General features: G+C 31.0%; 2 protein-coding genes across 2 annotated transcripts; one reads left to right on the top strand and one right to left on the bottom strand.

Moving 5' to 3' along the window:
• Window positions 1–452: 452 nt before the first annotated feature.
• LOC113867534 (glutamine synthetase PR-2) lies at window positions 453–4,843 on the bottom strand. The gene is made up of 12 exons (XM_027502919.1): window positions 4,556–4,843; window positions 4,139–4,178; window positions 3,938–4,041; window positions 3,801–3,849; window positions 3,583–3,689; window positions 3,368–3,455; window positions 1,970–2,098; window positions 1,588–1,662; window positions 1,419–1,472; window positions 1,276–1,313; window positions 1,042–1,201; window positions 453–842 (listed from the first exon to the last, which is right to left on the bottom strand). Exons 1-12 carry the CDS (start codon window positions 4,627–4,629, stop codon window positions 690–692), a joined length of 1,071 nt encoding a protein of 356 aa, XP_027358720.1. The 5' UTR covers window positions 4,630–4,843; the 3' UTR covers window positions 453–689.
• Window positions 4,844–13,513: 8,670 nt separating this feature from the next.
• LOC113867225 (NF-X1-type zinc finger protein NFXL1-like) lies at window positions 13,514–17,470 on the top strand. The gene is made up of 2 exons (XM_027502385.1): window positions 13,514–13,597; window positions 13,780–17,470. Exon 2 carries the CDS (start codon window positions 13,916–13,918, stop codon window positions 16,997–16,999), a length of 3,084 nt encoding a protein of 1,027 aa, XP_027358186.1. The 5' UTR covers window positions 13,514–13,597; window positions 13,780–13,915; the 3' UTR covers window positions 17,000–17,470.
• The last annotated feature ends 241 nt before the right edge of the window (window positions 17,471–17,711 follow it).

Below are 17,711 nucleotides of genomic sequence, written 5' to 3'. Positions count from 1 at the left end.
ACTATACCCAAATAATTAAAATTATAAAATAATCACTTAAAATAAATACACAATTTTTTTTAATAAAAATCATATCATTTACATATCTTAATTTTAATTATTTATAAGAGAAAATATATTTCTCACTAAATTCATTCCCCGCGTAGAAGGACACTAATAGACAAAGACATGTTAATTTGGCAGCCATCGTGCCCACATGCCCAAAATCAGATATGTGACAGAGACTTATCACTTCAATGATTTATATCATCACATGATGGTTCCACCTCTCTCGTTGTGAATACTGCCAATTTTTATGCATAAATTAAAAATCAGTCAACAGTCTCCAATTCTTCAATCGTGGAATCTAAGATCACTTCTTACGCAAAAGGATAAAACATGATATTTTGTGCAGCTTTTTTTTCCAAGTCTATGCAACACGTTCATCCATTTTAGACTCCAAATCTATAATGAATTTCCCTTCACCGTGGTCCATGGACCATCATTTAAAAGAGTTTATTAATCATTAATCATTACATGATTACACTGTTGATTCTTAAATCTAAATTAAGAGTGAAATCAAGAAGCAATTATTATGATTATTAATGATAAAATCCCACATAGAGCTTAAAAGACCACTTGGCAATTACCAACAAAAACACCACCTTGAAGATAAATGTCATTCAACACAGAATTTAATGGCTGTGACTTCATGGTTTCCAGAGGATGGTAGTCTCTGCAATCATGGAGGTGACCACATAGGGATCCATATTAGAAGCAGGCCTTCTGTCCTCAAAGTAACCTTTGCCATTTTTCTCTGTGTCCCTTCCAACTCTAATGGAGCTTCCACGGTTTGCCACACCCTGGACAAATAACAAGACAACAAAACATAATCCTAGTCATCAATATATTCCTAAACGTAATCCTTAAAATCAATACCAAGATGCTCTTCCATTACTTTAATGATTTTGTTAACTTGAGCTATTTGAATTGAGTTAAAATATTTGAAAATTGTTATTAAGAAAGAATGTAACATTTATGGTTAGCCTTGGCCCTTCTTACCCAAGAGAAAGTGTTGATGTCTGCTGTTTCATGTCTTCCAGTGAGGCGTCTCTCATTGCCTTTTCCATAGGCAGCAATGTGATCCTTATGCCTCAATCCAAGCTTTTCAATGGCCTTTTTGATGATCTCATAACCTCCCTCATCTCTCATGGACTTGGTGCTGAAATCACCATTGCAAGTCTCAGAAAATTAGAACATTTCAAAGAATTAATAATCCCAAAAACTCAATATTACCTATAGTTTGTGTGAGCACCAGCTCCATTCCAATCTCCCTAATGGCAACAATGTAACCATTAAAATCAAAGTAGTGAAACAAATAATAATAATAGTAAGACAACTGTTTTCAACAAATTGAAGAATTGTGAAAGACTTCTAACCGGAATAGGCTTGGGATCAAAAGAAACAATTGCTCCAGCTATCTCAGTAATCCTCTGTAATATACACATTTTTCATCAATATTTATATTTTTAATGACTTTCACTAATTAATTCTTATTATATGTGAATAAACCTTCAAAATAAAACAATGAATGGAATTTAAAATTACCTCCAAAATGTAGCGGGCAGCCCAGACCTCATCTCCAGCAGAGATACCAACAGAAGGGCCAACTTGAAATTCCCACTATAAAAATAAATAATTAATACATCGACATCAATAAAAAAAATCATATACTATATATTTATATTGCATTTAAAAAAGTTCATGATATTATACGGTTAAATTTATTTTTTATAATTAAAAATATTAATAATTATATTAGAAGAAATATTAAGTAAATTTTATTAAAAATTACAATACAAAATTATATGAATCTGACTATTTCTTACTTTTTTTAATATTTATAGCGTTTAATAAAATTTAATAAATAAATAAATAATATTAAAAAAAATGTTTCTAATGGTTCTCATGATTAAATGTTATTTAATACCTGGCCAGGCATGACCTCTCCATTGATGCCACTTATGTTAATGCCAGCATAAAGACAAGCTTTGTAATGTGCATCCACAATATCACGACCATAGGCCTTATCAGCACCAATCCCACAGTAGTATGGACCCTGCTCCAACAAATATTTATTTATTTTTATTATTAAAATAGCTATGAGGAAAAATAGGAACATGAGTGCTGAAATTGCATGTCAAGTTATTTATTAAAATTAATTTTACCCTTATTAAACTAATTCTTAAAAAATAAAGTAAAACTAAGGTCACATATTTATAATTATAAGTGAAAAAAAAATGCCCACAAATCAATACACACTTGTTTGCAAAGAAACATAAAAATTAAACAGCTGGTTACCAAAATTTCAAGAAAACTCTCTCAATTATTTTCACTAATTTTCAATAAATCTTAGATAATAACTATTTACTAAGTCAAAGATGGTTTTGGACTTTGTCTTTGGTGGAAGGTATGAATTAAAGAGCCTCACAACCTTTACGTAACTGGTAAACCCACTTTGTTGGCAAAATAGTAATTGGAACCATAGGAGAAAGACGTACAAGACATAAATAACTCCTTTTCAGTTAATGCAATATAAGACAATCAAATTTAGGATAGACACAATGTTAACATGTGATGTCTACTGTGAAAATCCAGAAGCATTTGAGGATTCAGACAAATCAAAAACAAGAAAAACACAAAGGGAATTCCTACTTTTAATAATAATAATAAGATGGATGATAATAATTAGTATACTTGCTCCAATCCATTTAATAAAAAATAAATATTTAATTTATTGAAATTAATAAAAATATTTATATATTATAATTTCTTATTTTAAAAATATTTATTCTATTAATTAATATTTTATCTATTAAATAAATAAATATATCCACTTATATAAGTACAAAATGAATATTTTGATAATACAAATTTCAAATAAATAAATGTATAAAAACTATAATAATTAATGCATTTGAAAATTAATTTATGTTTCTTATATTTTAAAAATATATCATTTATTTATAAAAAAATATAAATACTATTTTATGGTTAAAAAATAAAAAATAGATTTTTTATTTGTAACTTTGATATATTTATAATACTATTTGTTAATGTAGATCTACGTACGCAGGAACATTAAATATATCTTATTAAATGTTTTAAATTACTACAAAAGGTATATATTAAATGATTTTATCATTTTGAAATAATAAATATTTTTCATTTTTTATAAAAAAAAGTTACACTTTTAACCTTTTTAACGTGTATTCTTGATCACATTGTTCGTTCATAGTAAAAAAAATTGATTTATTATAATAAGACTCTAATAATAATAATAATAAATATAAGTAGATGACAGGGAAAAACGTGTAACATTTCAGACCTGTGGTCCAGGAAATCCCCCAATTGGCCACCCAAGTGGCCAATTTACATCTTTCTGCAACAAGGTATACTCTTGCTCAATACCATACCTGTTAATAAATTCAGGAAAGAGTAAATCTGATCATGTCATAATAACGATTTCATAAAGCATAACACAAGAAGTGATTTTTATTAAGGGTTTGTAGAAATTGGAAGCATGGTTGAAAATATACACACCATGGTTCCTCAGCAACAACATCAGGGTCACTGAAAATTTTGGCAGCATCATGCCTCTTGTTTGTTGGAAGTGGCTCACCAGCAGGAGTGTAAACATCACAAATCACCTAGAGAATAGAAAGTGGACACTTGAGCCACAACAGTATACACATTTTCATGAACTAAGACTGAATGAGACACATTAATTGGAAGCCACTTATTTAAATTGAAAAACTTACAAGAATATTATTTCCTCTCCTAAATGGGTCCTTGAAAATTGCTTGTGGGCTTTTATCAAATAAATTAAAAATATATATATCAGTTTTATGAAAAAAATATTGAAAAGGCAAAGAACAGCAAGGGAATTGGATCATACTATAGGATGACTTCACTGTCATCCCCAGGAGCTTGATTTGTGCTAGACCCATCATAGTTCCACTTTGGAAGTTTTGAAGGGTCATTCACTGGTTCAGGAAGTGTCTGTTTGTTTAAAATCACAAAAAGAAAAAGGTTAAAATAGTGAACATGAAAAAGTTCATTATTTTATTACCAATTGTGATGAACAAAAAACAATTACCCTGGCTTTGCTTCTGATGTCCATACCAGATCCACCAACCCTGTTAATCAGTACATAAAAAATTATTAAATAAAATTCCCTTAGATTTTCAGGAACTAGATCAAGCCCAACAACATGATTATAAAATCATCCATAAAAAAAATTTAAAAAAAAATATTTGCTTATTATATGTTTGATCCGCCAAACAGCCAAAGCGCTAAAAGGAGGAAGATGGAACAAAGGAAGTAAAGTTCCAAAAGAATCACTCAAAATAAAATATACCCAGAATCAGAAATAAAAAAAAAAGTATATCCACAAAGAGATTACATCAATAAAGTAATAAGTTATAATTCTTTGGTCAAAGATTTCATTAACAGGGAGAAAAACAGAGTCCCCTGTTTCTTCCATAAGGTTTGTGTGAGATTTTTGAGAGCTCACCATATGTACTCAGCAATAATCTTCTCAGTGGATTCTGAAAGATTGAGGTTGATGAGATCTGAGAGCAAGGACATGACTAGTTTTGCTGAAGTAAAACACAATACAAAGATGATGGTAGACAACCCCAAGTGCAAGCTCTAGCTCTTTATAGGGTGAATGAAAAACGGTGTTTGGTCTTATATCCCTTTTATAAGTGATTCTCTTGTGTGAATACTACAAATTTGCACACTACGCAGACGTGCTTGGACTCATTTTTCTTCTAGATGAGTTGAATTTTCATTCTAGAATGAAAATAGTGATGTTTTAAGTTTTGCCCATAAAAAGAATAATAGTAAAGTTTTATTTTATTAATGAGATCAGTTTAATTTTATATTTTTATATATAACTTTATTAATTATATATATATATATATATATATATATATATATATATGATTAAATGCAATTCAAGAGGCAACAGATTTCAAAAATATAAAATTTGTGGATGGTATTGGAAGATGACATGCACTGACCCAAAAGTAGGGAGTGTTGGATTTTATTACTTTAAAATAAGATATATTTTAAACAATGATAAAATATAAAATAATAAGTAAGTTAAAGCTAGATTTATTTATTGACATTAATAGCTCATAAATATTTTATTTATTTATTTATATAATTTATTATTATAATTATTATGTATACTATTATTTAGTTTTAATTTTCAAGAATATTTAAAAATATCATTATATTTTATTATTATTTTATTTTACTTTTTAACATTAAAATATTTATTAAACTCTAAATTAATAAAAAAATTATTTAAAATTTATTAAAAAAATTTAACAAGTTAACGAGTCAAGTTTAAGTTTTAAATTTGTTAATTAAGCTAAGCTCAAGTTTTAAATTTAACTTTACTCGTTTATACTACTATTGACATGTATTATTTATTTGGTCGTGTTGTCTGTCGATGGTTTCCTTCAAGAATAAAACAATGCTTAAGCATTATTAAAGTTCTCAATGTTTTCTCAGATGGTCACTTTTATTGGTTTTTTTTTTTCTGGGTACATTAAATTCTCCAGAAGACTAATATTTCAATATACAATGAGAGATTTTGGAGAAAATAGTGAAAAGTTTAACATAAAAATTTATACAAAATATTAAGGACAAGAAAAAAAAAAAAACTCCTAAAGAAAAGACGAGGATATTAATTTAGAAGAGAAAATACTCATATTTTAAATTTGAAATATGTTAGTTCATATGACTAACTTTTTTTAATTGGTCATGTTTTATGTGTAGTAAATTTTAGCATTTTTAATATTAAAAAATAAAATATGGCAAAACTATGATATTTTTTCTATAATGTATAAAGGGAATGAATTCTTTAATTAGTTTTTAAAAATATATTAATTCAATTTTAACTTTCTAACTTTTAATTTTTTATTAATTTTAAAGTTTCTGAATATTTTCTTTATTATCTTATAAAATTAAGAACGAATCATTATTTTTAATTCAATAAATAAATGGTAATTTCATACCAATTCGAAAGATTAATTTAGAGATTTATTGTGTATAAACAGGTTTCCGTAGAACTAACTTCGAGAACTACACTAACCGAACCCCACATGCATATTTAAAAGTGTACAGCGTACGAAATTAATGAAAAAAAAAACAATAAATGAGTTATTTTATATATATAGCAAATGCATTACAATTTTCAATTTAGAGGTTTTAAATGAGAAGAATTAAAAGAAAAATTTATATTCTAGCAAAATAAAAATAAAAATATATGTTATATTTATTTATAATTAAAACTTTTAAATGAGAAAAGAATGTTTATAGATTCTACAAAATTATTTTAATTTAATATTTTTAAGTTTATTTAATTTTAAGAATTATGTATTAACATTTTTTCCTTTCCTCTTTTTTATTTTTTTTATTTTCAAACTCTCAAATAAAGTATAAAAATATAAAAAATGAAATAGCAAAATGATAATACTACTTCAAAAAATAATTGTTTAGATAACTCAATATCAATGCAAGTAATTAAACATCATTATCAGATTAATTCGCTCAGGTTGAACATGTTAGGTTATGTAGAACTTGCTTAAAATAATTTATAAAAAATAGTGTATGATTTTTATGAATTATTTTTTAGTTAATTTTAATAAGTTTTATTGTTAAATATATAATATAAATAATTATTTAAAAATATTAATAAATATTTCAATAAAAAAATTATCTAAATGCATTTATAATATAAAATTATAATTTCTTTCCTTTTTTTTAACTAAACCCTTAATTTAGTCCTTTTAACGAAAAATATCACACATTTTAATCCTTAAAATTTTTAAAATATCACATTAATTTTTGACTTCCATCTTCACAAATATTTAAGTCTTTATATTTATATAACATCTTTTTTACTATACAATCAATTATAAATGTCATTTAATATTATGTGTTAACATTATTTTACTGTCAATTAACGTCCGAGTCTAGAAATTTAAATATACAGTAAATATAAAAATAAGAGACTATCATATCATTTTAAAAATTTTAAAGATTAAAAATTCTGTTATTATCATTATATAATTTTATATTTTATAATATATGTTCACATATTTTATCTCAAATTTAATCATAAAAAATTATTATTATTATTAATTATAACTTAATGCATTTTCATTTATAATAGATCATAAATTTTAACCTATAATTATTCTAATAAAAAATTCGTTGACCTAATTTTTTTCAGACATAACATAAACCTAACAAAAAAATGTGAACCATTAATTTTGTTAAAAAAATCTGAGAAAGAAAATGGAAGAAAACTGACAATATTTTATATATAGTTGATGAGTGAAGAATAAATAACATAAAAGTGATCAAAGTTGATAAGATATTGATATTAGGATAAAGTATAAAAGATGAAAAGGTGTTCATTTGATTATTCGAAGTTACGAGCATGAATGGATTCCCTTGTTGGTAGGATGCAGATAAATTAGGCAGAGGAATTGGACAATAACAACCGATTAATGTGATGTGATGATAATAATGAAAGGAGTGTGGTCCTCAGCTTGTTGATGCCCAATTCCACACTACATGTATCCAACCCATCTTATATATTGTAAACAAAATTTTTTCTATTTCTTTTATATCGTTTTAAAAAAAATTTCTTTTGAAAATATTCAAATTTTTATACGTATAAAACAATTTGCAATATATCAAAAGAGAAACAGTTTTTTTAAAAAAAAAAATCAAACTTATTATATTTTAAAAAGTAAATTTTTTTTTAATCATTCAAATGGAACTTAAATTTTTAATATATAAATTTCTACAAAGCTATTTTAAAAGTATTTTTGCTAGGATTTTGTTTCACAACTATCAACAAAATAAGATAATTTTATAAACTTATTTTAATATATTCTAATTTTTTTTTTATATAACATTATAAGGACCAAAATTATCATTGAATGAAATCTTCTTTTTTTTTTTCTGTATTTTCCCTTTTCTCCCTCTAGCTAGTTTTGTTCGTGCTATCGTCGTTCTAGCTTTTTTATTTTCCTTCGTCCACTTATCACGAGCTTTGAAAAGAAATATATTTCTCTTTTAACATATTGTAAACTATTTTATACTCTTTCATTGTTTGAATGAGGGAGTTAAGGTTAATTATGTCTGGTCCGAAATTTTCATTTGATTCAGATATAACGTTTGTCCAAATTTTCTTTGGGAGATGTGTAAGGCCTCCTTCTTGTAGAGCCATTAAAGTTTCAATTGGAGAAACATGATCAGCTTTAGATTGTTTAAAATTATCAGGATGAATCTATGACTCTGTTGAAACTATTTTCTAAGTGGATGACAAACTTTTAAAGGAATCTCAGCACGCTAAATTAATGACTCTACTTGTTGGATTAATTTATTGATAGATGACTCCGATCTTGATGTTGTTAGACTTGGAAGAGTTAGAGCTATTTTGAATTCTTTAATTTTGCCTCCCCAAGAGGGATAAAAATTATTTTTTTAAGCATTCTACATTTCCTATAAATATTTAGGAGATGAAATAATCAGGAAGAGAGTTAGAAGTGCCTTTAAGATATTTAATTTTAAAATTAAAAATACTTAAAATTATTTACCATTAAGCAAAAATCTGTTTTAATGAAATATTTTTTTATATTTTTTTAAAATTTCTTTTGTTAATTGTAATAAACTCTAATAAAAAACTTTTGATTGAGTAAATTATATTGATATTTTAAAACACATAAAACAATTATCAAAACTTCTTTTTTCATAATAGAATAATTTTGTTTTGCAAAATTTCAATGTTTATATGTATACAATAATATGCTCTTATGAATTGTTTCTTTGTTTTAAAATACCACCATATCCTTTGTTCAAAGCATCTGTCTCAATTATTATGAAAGCTTAAAAAACTTTTTTTAATAATATTGAAATAGTTTTTTATTTATTTGAATTGGTTTGACTTTTGTGAGAATTTATTTTTTCCTAAAATCCTTTTTATAAGGGAGATTTATAAGATGTTTCTTTCTATTCTAAAATGTATATGGCAAATTAGAATTGATTGATGATTGAATATGTTCAAATATAAATTAAATTTTATTTTAAATTTAATGTTTATCTAATAGAGATTGAATATTTTAAAAAAATCTCAATAAATATTAATAAATACACTTATTTTGAGAATAAATATCGATTATTTTTTGTTTGAAAATTTTTTATAAATACACTTCAAGGGGTTAAGCATGTTTAGGCAAATTTTTTAGAATAGAACAAATTTATGTTTGGTAATGTATTTTAACAAAAGAGAAGACTTCTTCGTCGTTTGCACGGTATTTCACAAAAATTATATTCTAGTCCTAATAGGTTCTTGGACCAGCTACAAACTGAACTATGGTAGGAGTTGGATACAATTCTATAGCTGAGATGAGGTCATTTGGTTTCAAAAATCTCGATGCAAGTGGCTGACTATAGGGGATCGTAATACTCAATTTTTCCATGGCTCGACGATAATTCGTCGTAGGAAAAATTGAATAACAAGACTATTGAACGAGGATGGAGAGTTGATCAACAACCAGCAGGAGTTGGAATCATTGGTCACTAGGTTCTATGAAGATCTTTTCCATGAAACTGGAAGTCATGTTCCCTTTTGTATTACTAATATGTTTCCCTCTCTCTCAAGTACTGAAATTGAGGATCTTGATAGGGAGATAAACAATGAGGAAATATTAGTCATTGTTAAGAGTATGAGTGAGTTTAAAGCTCTAGGCTCGGATGGCCTTCAGGCCATATTTTATCAATCCCAGTAGAATTGTGTGGGACCAGAGTTATGTAATTTTATCTGGGATATTGTCGCTCATCCACATAAGATTTCTGAAATCAATGAAACTTTTATCACGCTAATTCCCAAAATGGATCAGGTAACTCAACTTAAACATATGTGTCTTATTGGTTTATGTAATGTTTCCTACAAAATCATAACCAAGATGTTGGCTCTCCAAATTAGGAGTTTCATGGACAAGCTGATTCATCCAAATCAATGCAGTTTTGTTCCCCATCAGAACAAGGATAATATCATCATGGCTCAAGAAGTCATCCATTCTATGAAGTCTAAAACTGGAAAGGTTGGTTGGATGGCTATCGAGATAGATCTTGAAAAATCATATGATAGATTAAATTGGGTATTTATCAAGGAGACATTGGAAGATATTGGTTTGTCACAAAAAACCATTGAATTTATATGGAGCTATATATCTTCAACCAGGTTACGAGGTTACAAATGCTCTGGAATGGAGAGGTGTTAGAGTCCTTTTCTCCTTCTCGTGGGGTGAGGCAAGGGGAACCTATATCTTTATATTTGTTTATGTTGTGCATGGAAAGGCTATTTCATCTTATTGAAATCTCCGTAACTCAAATTGTGGAAGCCTATTCGATGATCTTGTGGAGGACCTACATTATCTCACTTGGCTTTTGCGGATGATTAGTTTTTGTTCGCGGAGGCTAGCATGGATCAAGTTGAAGTTATACAACTCTGTTTGAGTCTTTTTTGTAATAGCTCAGGCCAAAAGATTAGTCAGGATAAAATAAGAATCTTCTTCTCCAAAAATATGGCTAGAAATGTGAGAAATGAAATTGGCTCATCATTTGATTTTCAAACAGCTAACAATCTAGGTAAGTATCTAGGTATTCCTTTGCATCATTCAAGAGTGCACCAAGAAACTTACCGTGGAATTATTGACAAGGTCAATCAAATACTTAGCAAGTGGAAAGTTAAGAACCTTCTTTTGCTGGTAGGTTGACTTTAACCAAATCGGTTTTTGATGCTCTTCCATCGTACACCTTGCAAGCAGTTAGGTTACCACGTAGCATATGTGATGAGATTGACAAGAAATGCAAGCAATTCTTATGGGGAGATAATTCATAAAGTCGAAAGATTCATACGATGGGATGGTTGGTGATTTGTCAACCCAAAACTCAAGGTAGACTTGGGCTTAGGAGTATGCATGATGTGAATATGGCCTTCATGATGAAGAATTGCTGGAGTTTGATTGCTGATAGGGATAAGCATTGGGTTTAGGTACTCTTATCCAAATATGGGTGTCTTGAAGACCTTATTCCCCAAGTGGAGAAAAGACAAAAGATGTCTAATCTTTGGCGGGGAATATGCAAGGCTTAGTATATGGTGAAACCTCATATTAGATGGATAGTTGGTGATGGAGCTAATGTGAACTTCTGGTTTGACAGATGGATGCTAAGGTCAAAACCACTGATCTAGACAACAATATCTTTTATTTTAACTGGAGAATTATCAAAGAAAGTGTGAGACTATGTGAATGCGTAAGGCAAATGGGAGCTGGATCATTTATAGAGTTGCCTCCCTAGTGAAGTTCTTGGGTGTGTTTTAAGGGTAACTCTTTAAATTCAAGTTAAAAAGGACTGAGTGATTTGGAATCTATCAAATGATGACCATTTTTCTTTAAAGTCTACTTACAAGGTGATTGGGTCCATGCAATATCCATCTCCTCAGCAAGTGTTTAAGGTAATATAGCGTTGGAAAGACCCTGAACGTATTCACACTCTTCTCTGATGAATAGCCCATAATAGCTTGCTCACAAATGATCTCAGGGTGAAGTTTGGTTTAAGTAACATCTCGACTTGTAGTATAACATTTTAACATCTCACAAATGTTAAAAACGAACTTTTTAACATTTACTTTAACACTCTCTTATTATTAAATAAAGTTTATTAAAAATCATAAAATTCAAATGAATTTTTTTTTGTTTTTATAATTAGATAATATGTTTTAACACTCGACTTAAAGTAATTCATAAAAAACAAAACACAAATACTATACCAAAGATATCGTTAATACTATTTGTTATTAAAATTAAAATTTTATTTTAACAATACACCTGATAAACTTGGGTATACTAACATTAAAAATGAAATTGCCAAAACAAAACTAAAATTTTTATTTGAGTACAGCACCATAGAATGTGCACCTAAATTTTGTCCATTGATGAATATGTGACAGCTGCTTCGGATCCTGGCATTCGATGCATCTCCATTAAATTGTCTTCATTGCAAAAGTCCAAACAAAATCACCATCTTTCTTTAGGATATCTTTACTTCATCTTATTATATTATTTTTTGTCAGATTACATGTGATTAAATCAATCAAATATGCTTCATATTCTTCCTGTCTCGTTCTATTTGCCCAATACCATCCATATACAAATTTATTCAAATGGGACCACAAAATCGTTGCTTTTGATCATCAAAATTTGTAGAGTTTCGCCTTCTCCCTTCTTAGTCTGCTTTCATGTTTTATTTCAGAACAAAGAGAGAAAGGAATCTGATCAATTCGAGCTGAGCCAAAGGAAAAATGGCATTACAAATTGCAATGACTGCAAATTTACGTTAGAGAAGGTTAATTACATGATCACACAATGTCAACAAATTGTCATGTATTCAACACAGCCACAAAAAGTTTATCTCTAATTTTTTTATACATATCTTCCACTAAAAACACTCTTGTTTGAGTAGGATAAGACCATTATGAGTGGCAAAGTTTTTCTCTCAATGTTAAAACATTTTCCTGTCAATTGATTCATGTATTTGGTGATATTTCTAATTTACTTTTAATATATTGATTTATATTTTTTATTTAAATATATTTTTAGTTTTTATAAATATAAATAAATTTATTTTTGATTATTCAATTTTTTTAAAATTATGTTCCTGCTCTGTGATCATATAAATCTAACCATATTATTTAAGGAATCATTCTAAGATATGAAATCATGTAATATGTACATGTCTAGATATTCCTCACATTATAAGTAAGTTGTAGTAAGGATTGTTTCAAGAGTTTTTTTTTTTCTTTTTTTAAGGAGGGAATATAATTTGAAAAGATTAAAGAGTCAAAAGCTAAAATGGACCTGAAATGAGATGGGCTAGTTTGTCGGGGCCAGCCCAGCACTACTGGAATATGGGTATGCCATCATTTTCAAAAACTATGATGTCCAAATGTTGATCCAAAGCTATTATCAACACCATGCCCTCAGAAACTGTTGGGCACCTTCATGAAATTTTTTGTGGCAGTCTCAAGAACATTACCCTTTTGACCAAAAACCCAAAATGAGGTTTGATGTTAGATTGGAAAAAGAAATCCACTAAAGATGCTAGCTATAAGATGCACGTTCATATATGCAACTTTCTTTTTCTTTTCTTTTTTTGTCTAGGCTTCTTACTTCAAAAAGCCATTTATTCCTTCAACTCCGCAAGGCCCAACAATCTTTAAAATATGGGTTTGTTCACTGGGCCTAAATTGGAGACCACTATAAAAATCTAATTTGTTTTATTTTTTCCCTCATCAAACTGAGTCCAGTTTGACCAAAAAATTAAAAAAAACTGACTCTAGAAAACTTATAAATACCAGACACAGGTTTGTCCATAAAAGAAATCTTAAAAATCAAAATTCAGACGGAACAATAACAACAAACGAATCATCGAAATTTCTCAATGGTCTTTCCTTCGCCTTCAGGTACCATTGTTTCTCTTCTTTGCTTTTTCCTCTAATTGTTTGTTGTTATTCATCAAATAAAATAGAAATAATTAAATAAGCCTCGTTATAGTTCTCAGTTGTTTTTTATCAATTGAAATTCTAATCAAGCTGCAACAGTTTGCAATTCTTGGTATTGATTATATTTTATATTTTGTTTTGAGGTATTTAACAAGTGTCTCAGTTTGAGAAGAATTGGGGGCCAGGTGGATATTGTGGTTTGGTTTGGTGTGTGTGGTTGAATTGAGCTTGCTATAGTTTTAGTTTAGATTTTGGGTGTGTTAGGAAGATCGTAAAGGTATGAGCTTGCAACATCGGAGAGCGAGAAGGGATTGGTTAAGGGTTCCATCACAAGGTGCTACTCGTCAAGAATGGGTTCCTAGAGGGAGTGCAGCATCCACTACTGTTTTACAGCCATCAAATTTGCATTTAAATCACAATGCTAATGTTGATGCAAGTTCTTCCAATCATGGGGTGGCCGTTGCTTCGCGGGTGACTCCCCATAGGAGCAATCATGGGAATCATAGTATGGAAAGGGATAAAGGGAGGAGTGAGAATCACGAGGGGAAGGGGTTGGAATTTAGAGACTCTAGTTTGCCTCAATTGGTGCAAGAGATTCAGGAGAAGCTTATGAAAGGTACTGTGGAATGCATGATTTGCTATGACATGGTCCGGAGGTCGGCACCAGTTTGGTCTTGCTCCAGCTGCTACTCTATCTTTCACTTGAACTGCATCAAAAAATGGGCTCGGACGCCCACCTCGGTTGATTTGTCTGCGGAGAAGAATCAAGGGTTTAATTGGCGGTGTCCTGGTTGTCAGTCTGTGCAGCTTATGTCCTCAAAGGAGATTAGGTATCTTTGTTTTTGTGGAAAGAGGATAGACCCTCCATCTGATTTATATTTGACTCCCCATTCATGTGGAGAACCGTGTGGGAAGTCTCTTGAGAGAAAGTTGCTGGTTGCTGAAGGGAATAAGGATGATCTTTGCCCCCATGTTTGTGTCTTGCAATGCCATCCGGGTCCATGCCCTCATTGTAAAGCATTTGCCCCTCCACGTTTGTGCCCTTGTGGGAAGAAAATGGTTACCACCCGTTGCTCTGATCTGCAGTCTGTTCTTACTTGTGGTCAATGTTGTGATATGCTTCTTGAATGTGGGCGTCATCACTGTGAACACATTTGTCATGTGGGTCCTTGTGATCCTTGTCAGGTTCTAGTCAATGCCTCTTGCTTTTGCAGTAAAATGATGGAGGTTATTCCTTGTGGTGATATGGCTGTAAAGGGTGAAATTGAAGCGGAAGATGGTGTATTTTCTTGTGGTTCCAATTGTGGAAAGAAACTTAGCTGCGGTAATCATATCTGTAGTGAAATTTGCCATCCAGGAAGTTGTGGGGAATGTGCATTTTTACCAAGCCAGGTTAAAACATGTTGTTGTGGGAAAAAAAGGTTGGAGAATGAACGTTGGAGTTGTTTGGATTCAGTACCTACATGCTCTCAAGTCTGTGGCAAGCTCCTTTGTTGTGGGATGCATCATTGTAAAGAGCCCTGTCACGTTGGGGAATGTCCACCTTGTTTGGTTCTAGTTTCACAGAAGTGTCGATGTGGGTCTACTTCTCGAAATGTGGAGTGCTATAAGACTATAATGGAGAGTGGAAAATTTACATGTGAAAAGCCTTGTGGAAGAAAAAAGAATTGTGGAAGGCACCGATGCAGTGAAAGGTGTTGTCCACTTTCAAATTCAAATAATAGTTTTAATGGGGATTGGAATCCTCATTTTTGTTCCATGCCATGTGGAAAGAAGCTAAGATGTGGCCAACATATGTGTGAATCTTTGTGTCACACTGGTCATTGTCCACCTTGTCTTGAAACAATCTTCACTGATTTGACTTGTGCTTGTGGAAGGACTTCAATCCCTCCTCCTCTACCTTGTGGTACACCACTTCCCTCATGTCAGCTTCCATGTTCAGTTCCTCAGCCATGTGGACATTCAGGCTCACATAGTTGTCATTTTGGAGATTGCCCTCCTTGTTCAGTGCCCGTAGCAAAAGAATGTATCGGTGGGCATGTGGTTCTCAGGAACATACCTTGTGGTTCTAAGGATATTAGATGTAATAATCCTTGTGGGAAGACTAGACAATGTGGTTTACATGCATGTGGCAGAATATGTCACCCCCCACCATGTGATAATTTATCTGGTGTTGTACAAGGTTTCCTTGCACCATGTGGCCAAACATGTCGTGCTCCAAGGACAAGCTGTCAGCATATGTGTATGGCTCCATGTCACCCTTCATCGCCATGTCCAAATACAAGATGTGAATTCCCTGTTATGATTACTTGTTCTTGTGGCCGGATTACAACAAATGTTCCTTGTGATGCTGGTGGTAGCAATAACAATTATACTGTCGATGCCATACATGAAGTTTCCATTATTCAAAAGTTGCCTGTGCCACTTCATCCAGTTGATGCAAATGGCCAAAAAGTTCCCCTTGGACAAAGAAAGTTGATGTGTGATGATGAATGTGCTAAGTTGGAGCGTAAAAGGGTTATTGCTGATGCTTTTGACATTACTGCTTCAAGTCTGGATTCCCTCCATTTTGGTGACAACTCCGCTAATGAATTGCTTTTTGATTTTATTAGACGTGATCTAAAATGGGTTTTAGCTGTTGAGGAGAGATGCAAGATTTTAGTGCTTGGCAAGAGCAGAGGAACTACACATGGTTTAAAATTCCACGTCTTTTGTCCTATGCCAAAGGATAAAAGAGATGCAGTGAGGTTGATTGCTGAAAGATGGAAGCTTGCAGTGAAATCTGCCGGTTGGGAGCCAAAGCGATTTATCGTTATCTCTGTTACCCCAAAATCAAAGGCCCCATCTCATGTGATAGGGGTTCAGGGTACCACAACTTTAAATGCTCCCCTTCCTCCTACATTTGATCCTTTGGTAGATATGGACCCGCAGCTTGTTGTCTCATTTCCAGACTTACCAAGTGATGCTGATATTCGAGCCTTGGTGTTGAGGTTTGGTGGTGAGTGTGAGCTTGTTTGGTTGAATGACAAGAATGCCTTGGCTGTTTTTCATGATCCTGCCCGAGCTGCAACTGCAATGAGGAGGTTGGATCATGGAACAGTTTATCAGGGAGCTGTTTTGTTTGCCCCAGATGTTGGGACATCGGCGACATCTTCAGTTACCAATGCCTGGGGAGGAGCACTGCTGGCACTGAAAGTTAACCCGTCAAAAAAGGCTATGGTTCAAGACTCTAGTTGGAAGGGAGATTCTCAGGGTGATGAAGAATGGTCAAGTGGTTCTGCTAATCTGCTACCATCTGTTAGGAAGAAAGAAGCACCTATAATTGGTTCTTTAAATCGTTGGAATGTCTTAGACCAGGAATAGAGTTCAAGTTTGTTGTCTACAGCTATTAAAACTGAAGTTTCTAGGAAGCAAACTGAAGATAGATAGTGTTGTCTCAAGGTTTGAGTCTCATGCAGGTGGCTCAAATGAAGGGGGAAACTTAGGTGCAATAGAATTTTCTGAAGTTGTAGATAGTTGGGAGAAGGCTTATGAACGAGGATAAAAAAAGAAAAAGACAAAGACAACAAGAAAACACTATTTTCATTGCTAGAAATTTTATTCTGTTGAAAAGAAGATGTGCATTATAAGGCTTCCATGCCTTGTTTTATCAATTTTGGTAAGGAGAGGTCATTCTTTTCCCTTTTAAGTAAATATTTTAGATTCAAAGTGATTGGAACATTTATACGTGAATTGAGTAATAGTTATCAGGCTACAGAAAAAATTGTATTTTCTAAAAGCACTACATATTGTCAAGGTGCACTGATAATCAGATTAAAAGCAAATCATGTTTTGAATTATCTTTGGTTGAAGAAAGTCATCATAGTTATCATCTATAAGCCTTTTAGCAGTTCCTCCCAATTCAAAGAGCTTAACAGGTTGTAAATTTTTTCTCAATAATTTACAAATGCTTTTTATCATTTGCAGACAGCACAGATAGTCGTAATCGTAATTTAGGTCTCAGCCAAGGAATATCAAGTCTATTTCTTTACATTTACTTCTTTTTATTCAATGCATACCAGAAAATTATGATATC

This window comes from Abrus precatorius, unplaced genomic scaffold (assembly GCF_003935025.1).
Source record: "Abrus precatorius isolate BTA unplaced genomic scaffold, Abrus_2018 Scaffold5, whole genome shotgun sequence".
Classification (NCBI taxonomy): Eukaryota; Viridiplantae; Streptophyta; class Magnoliopsida; order Fabales; family Fabaceae; genus Abrus; species Abrus precatorius.
Note: the sequence above shows the minus strand (reverse complement) of the source record. Positions and strands in the feature narration are given on the sequence as shown.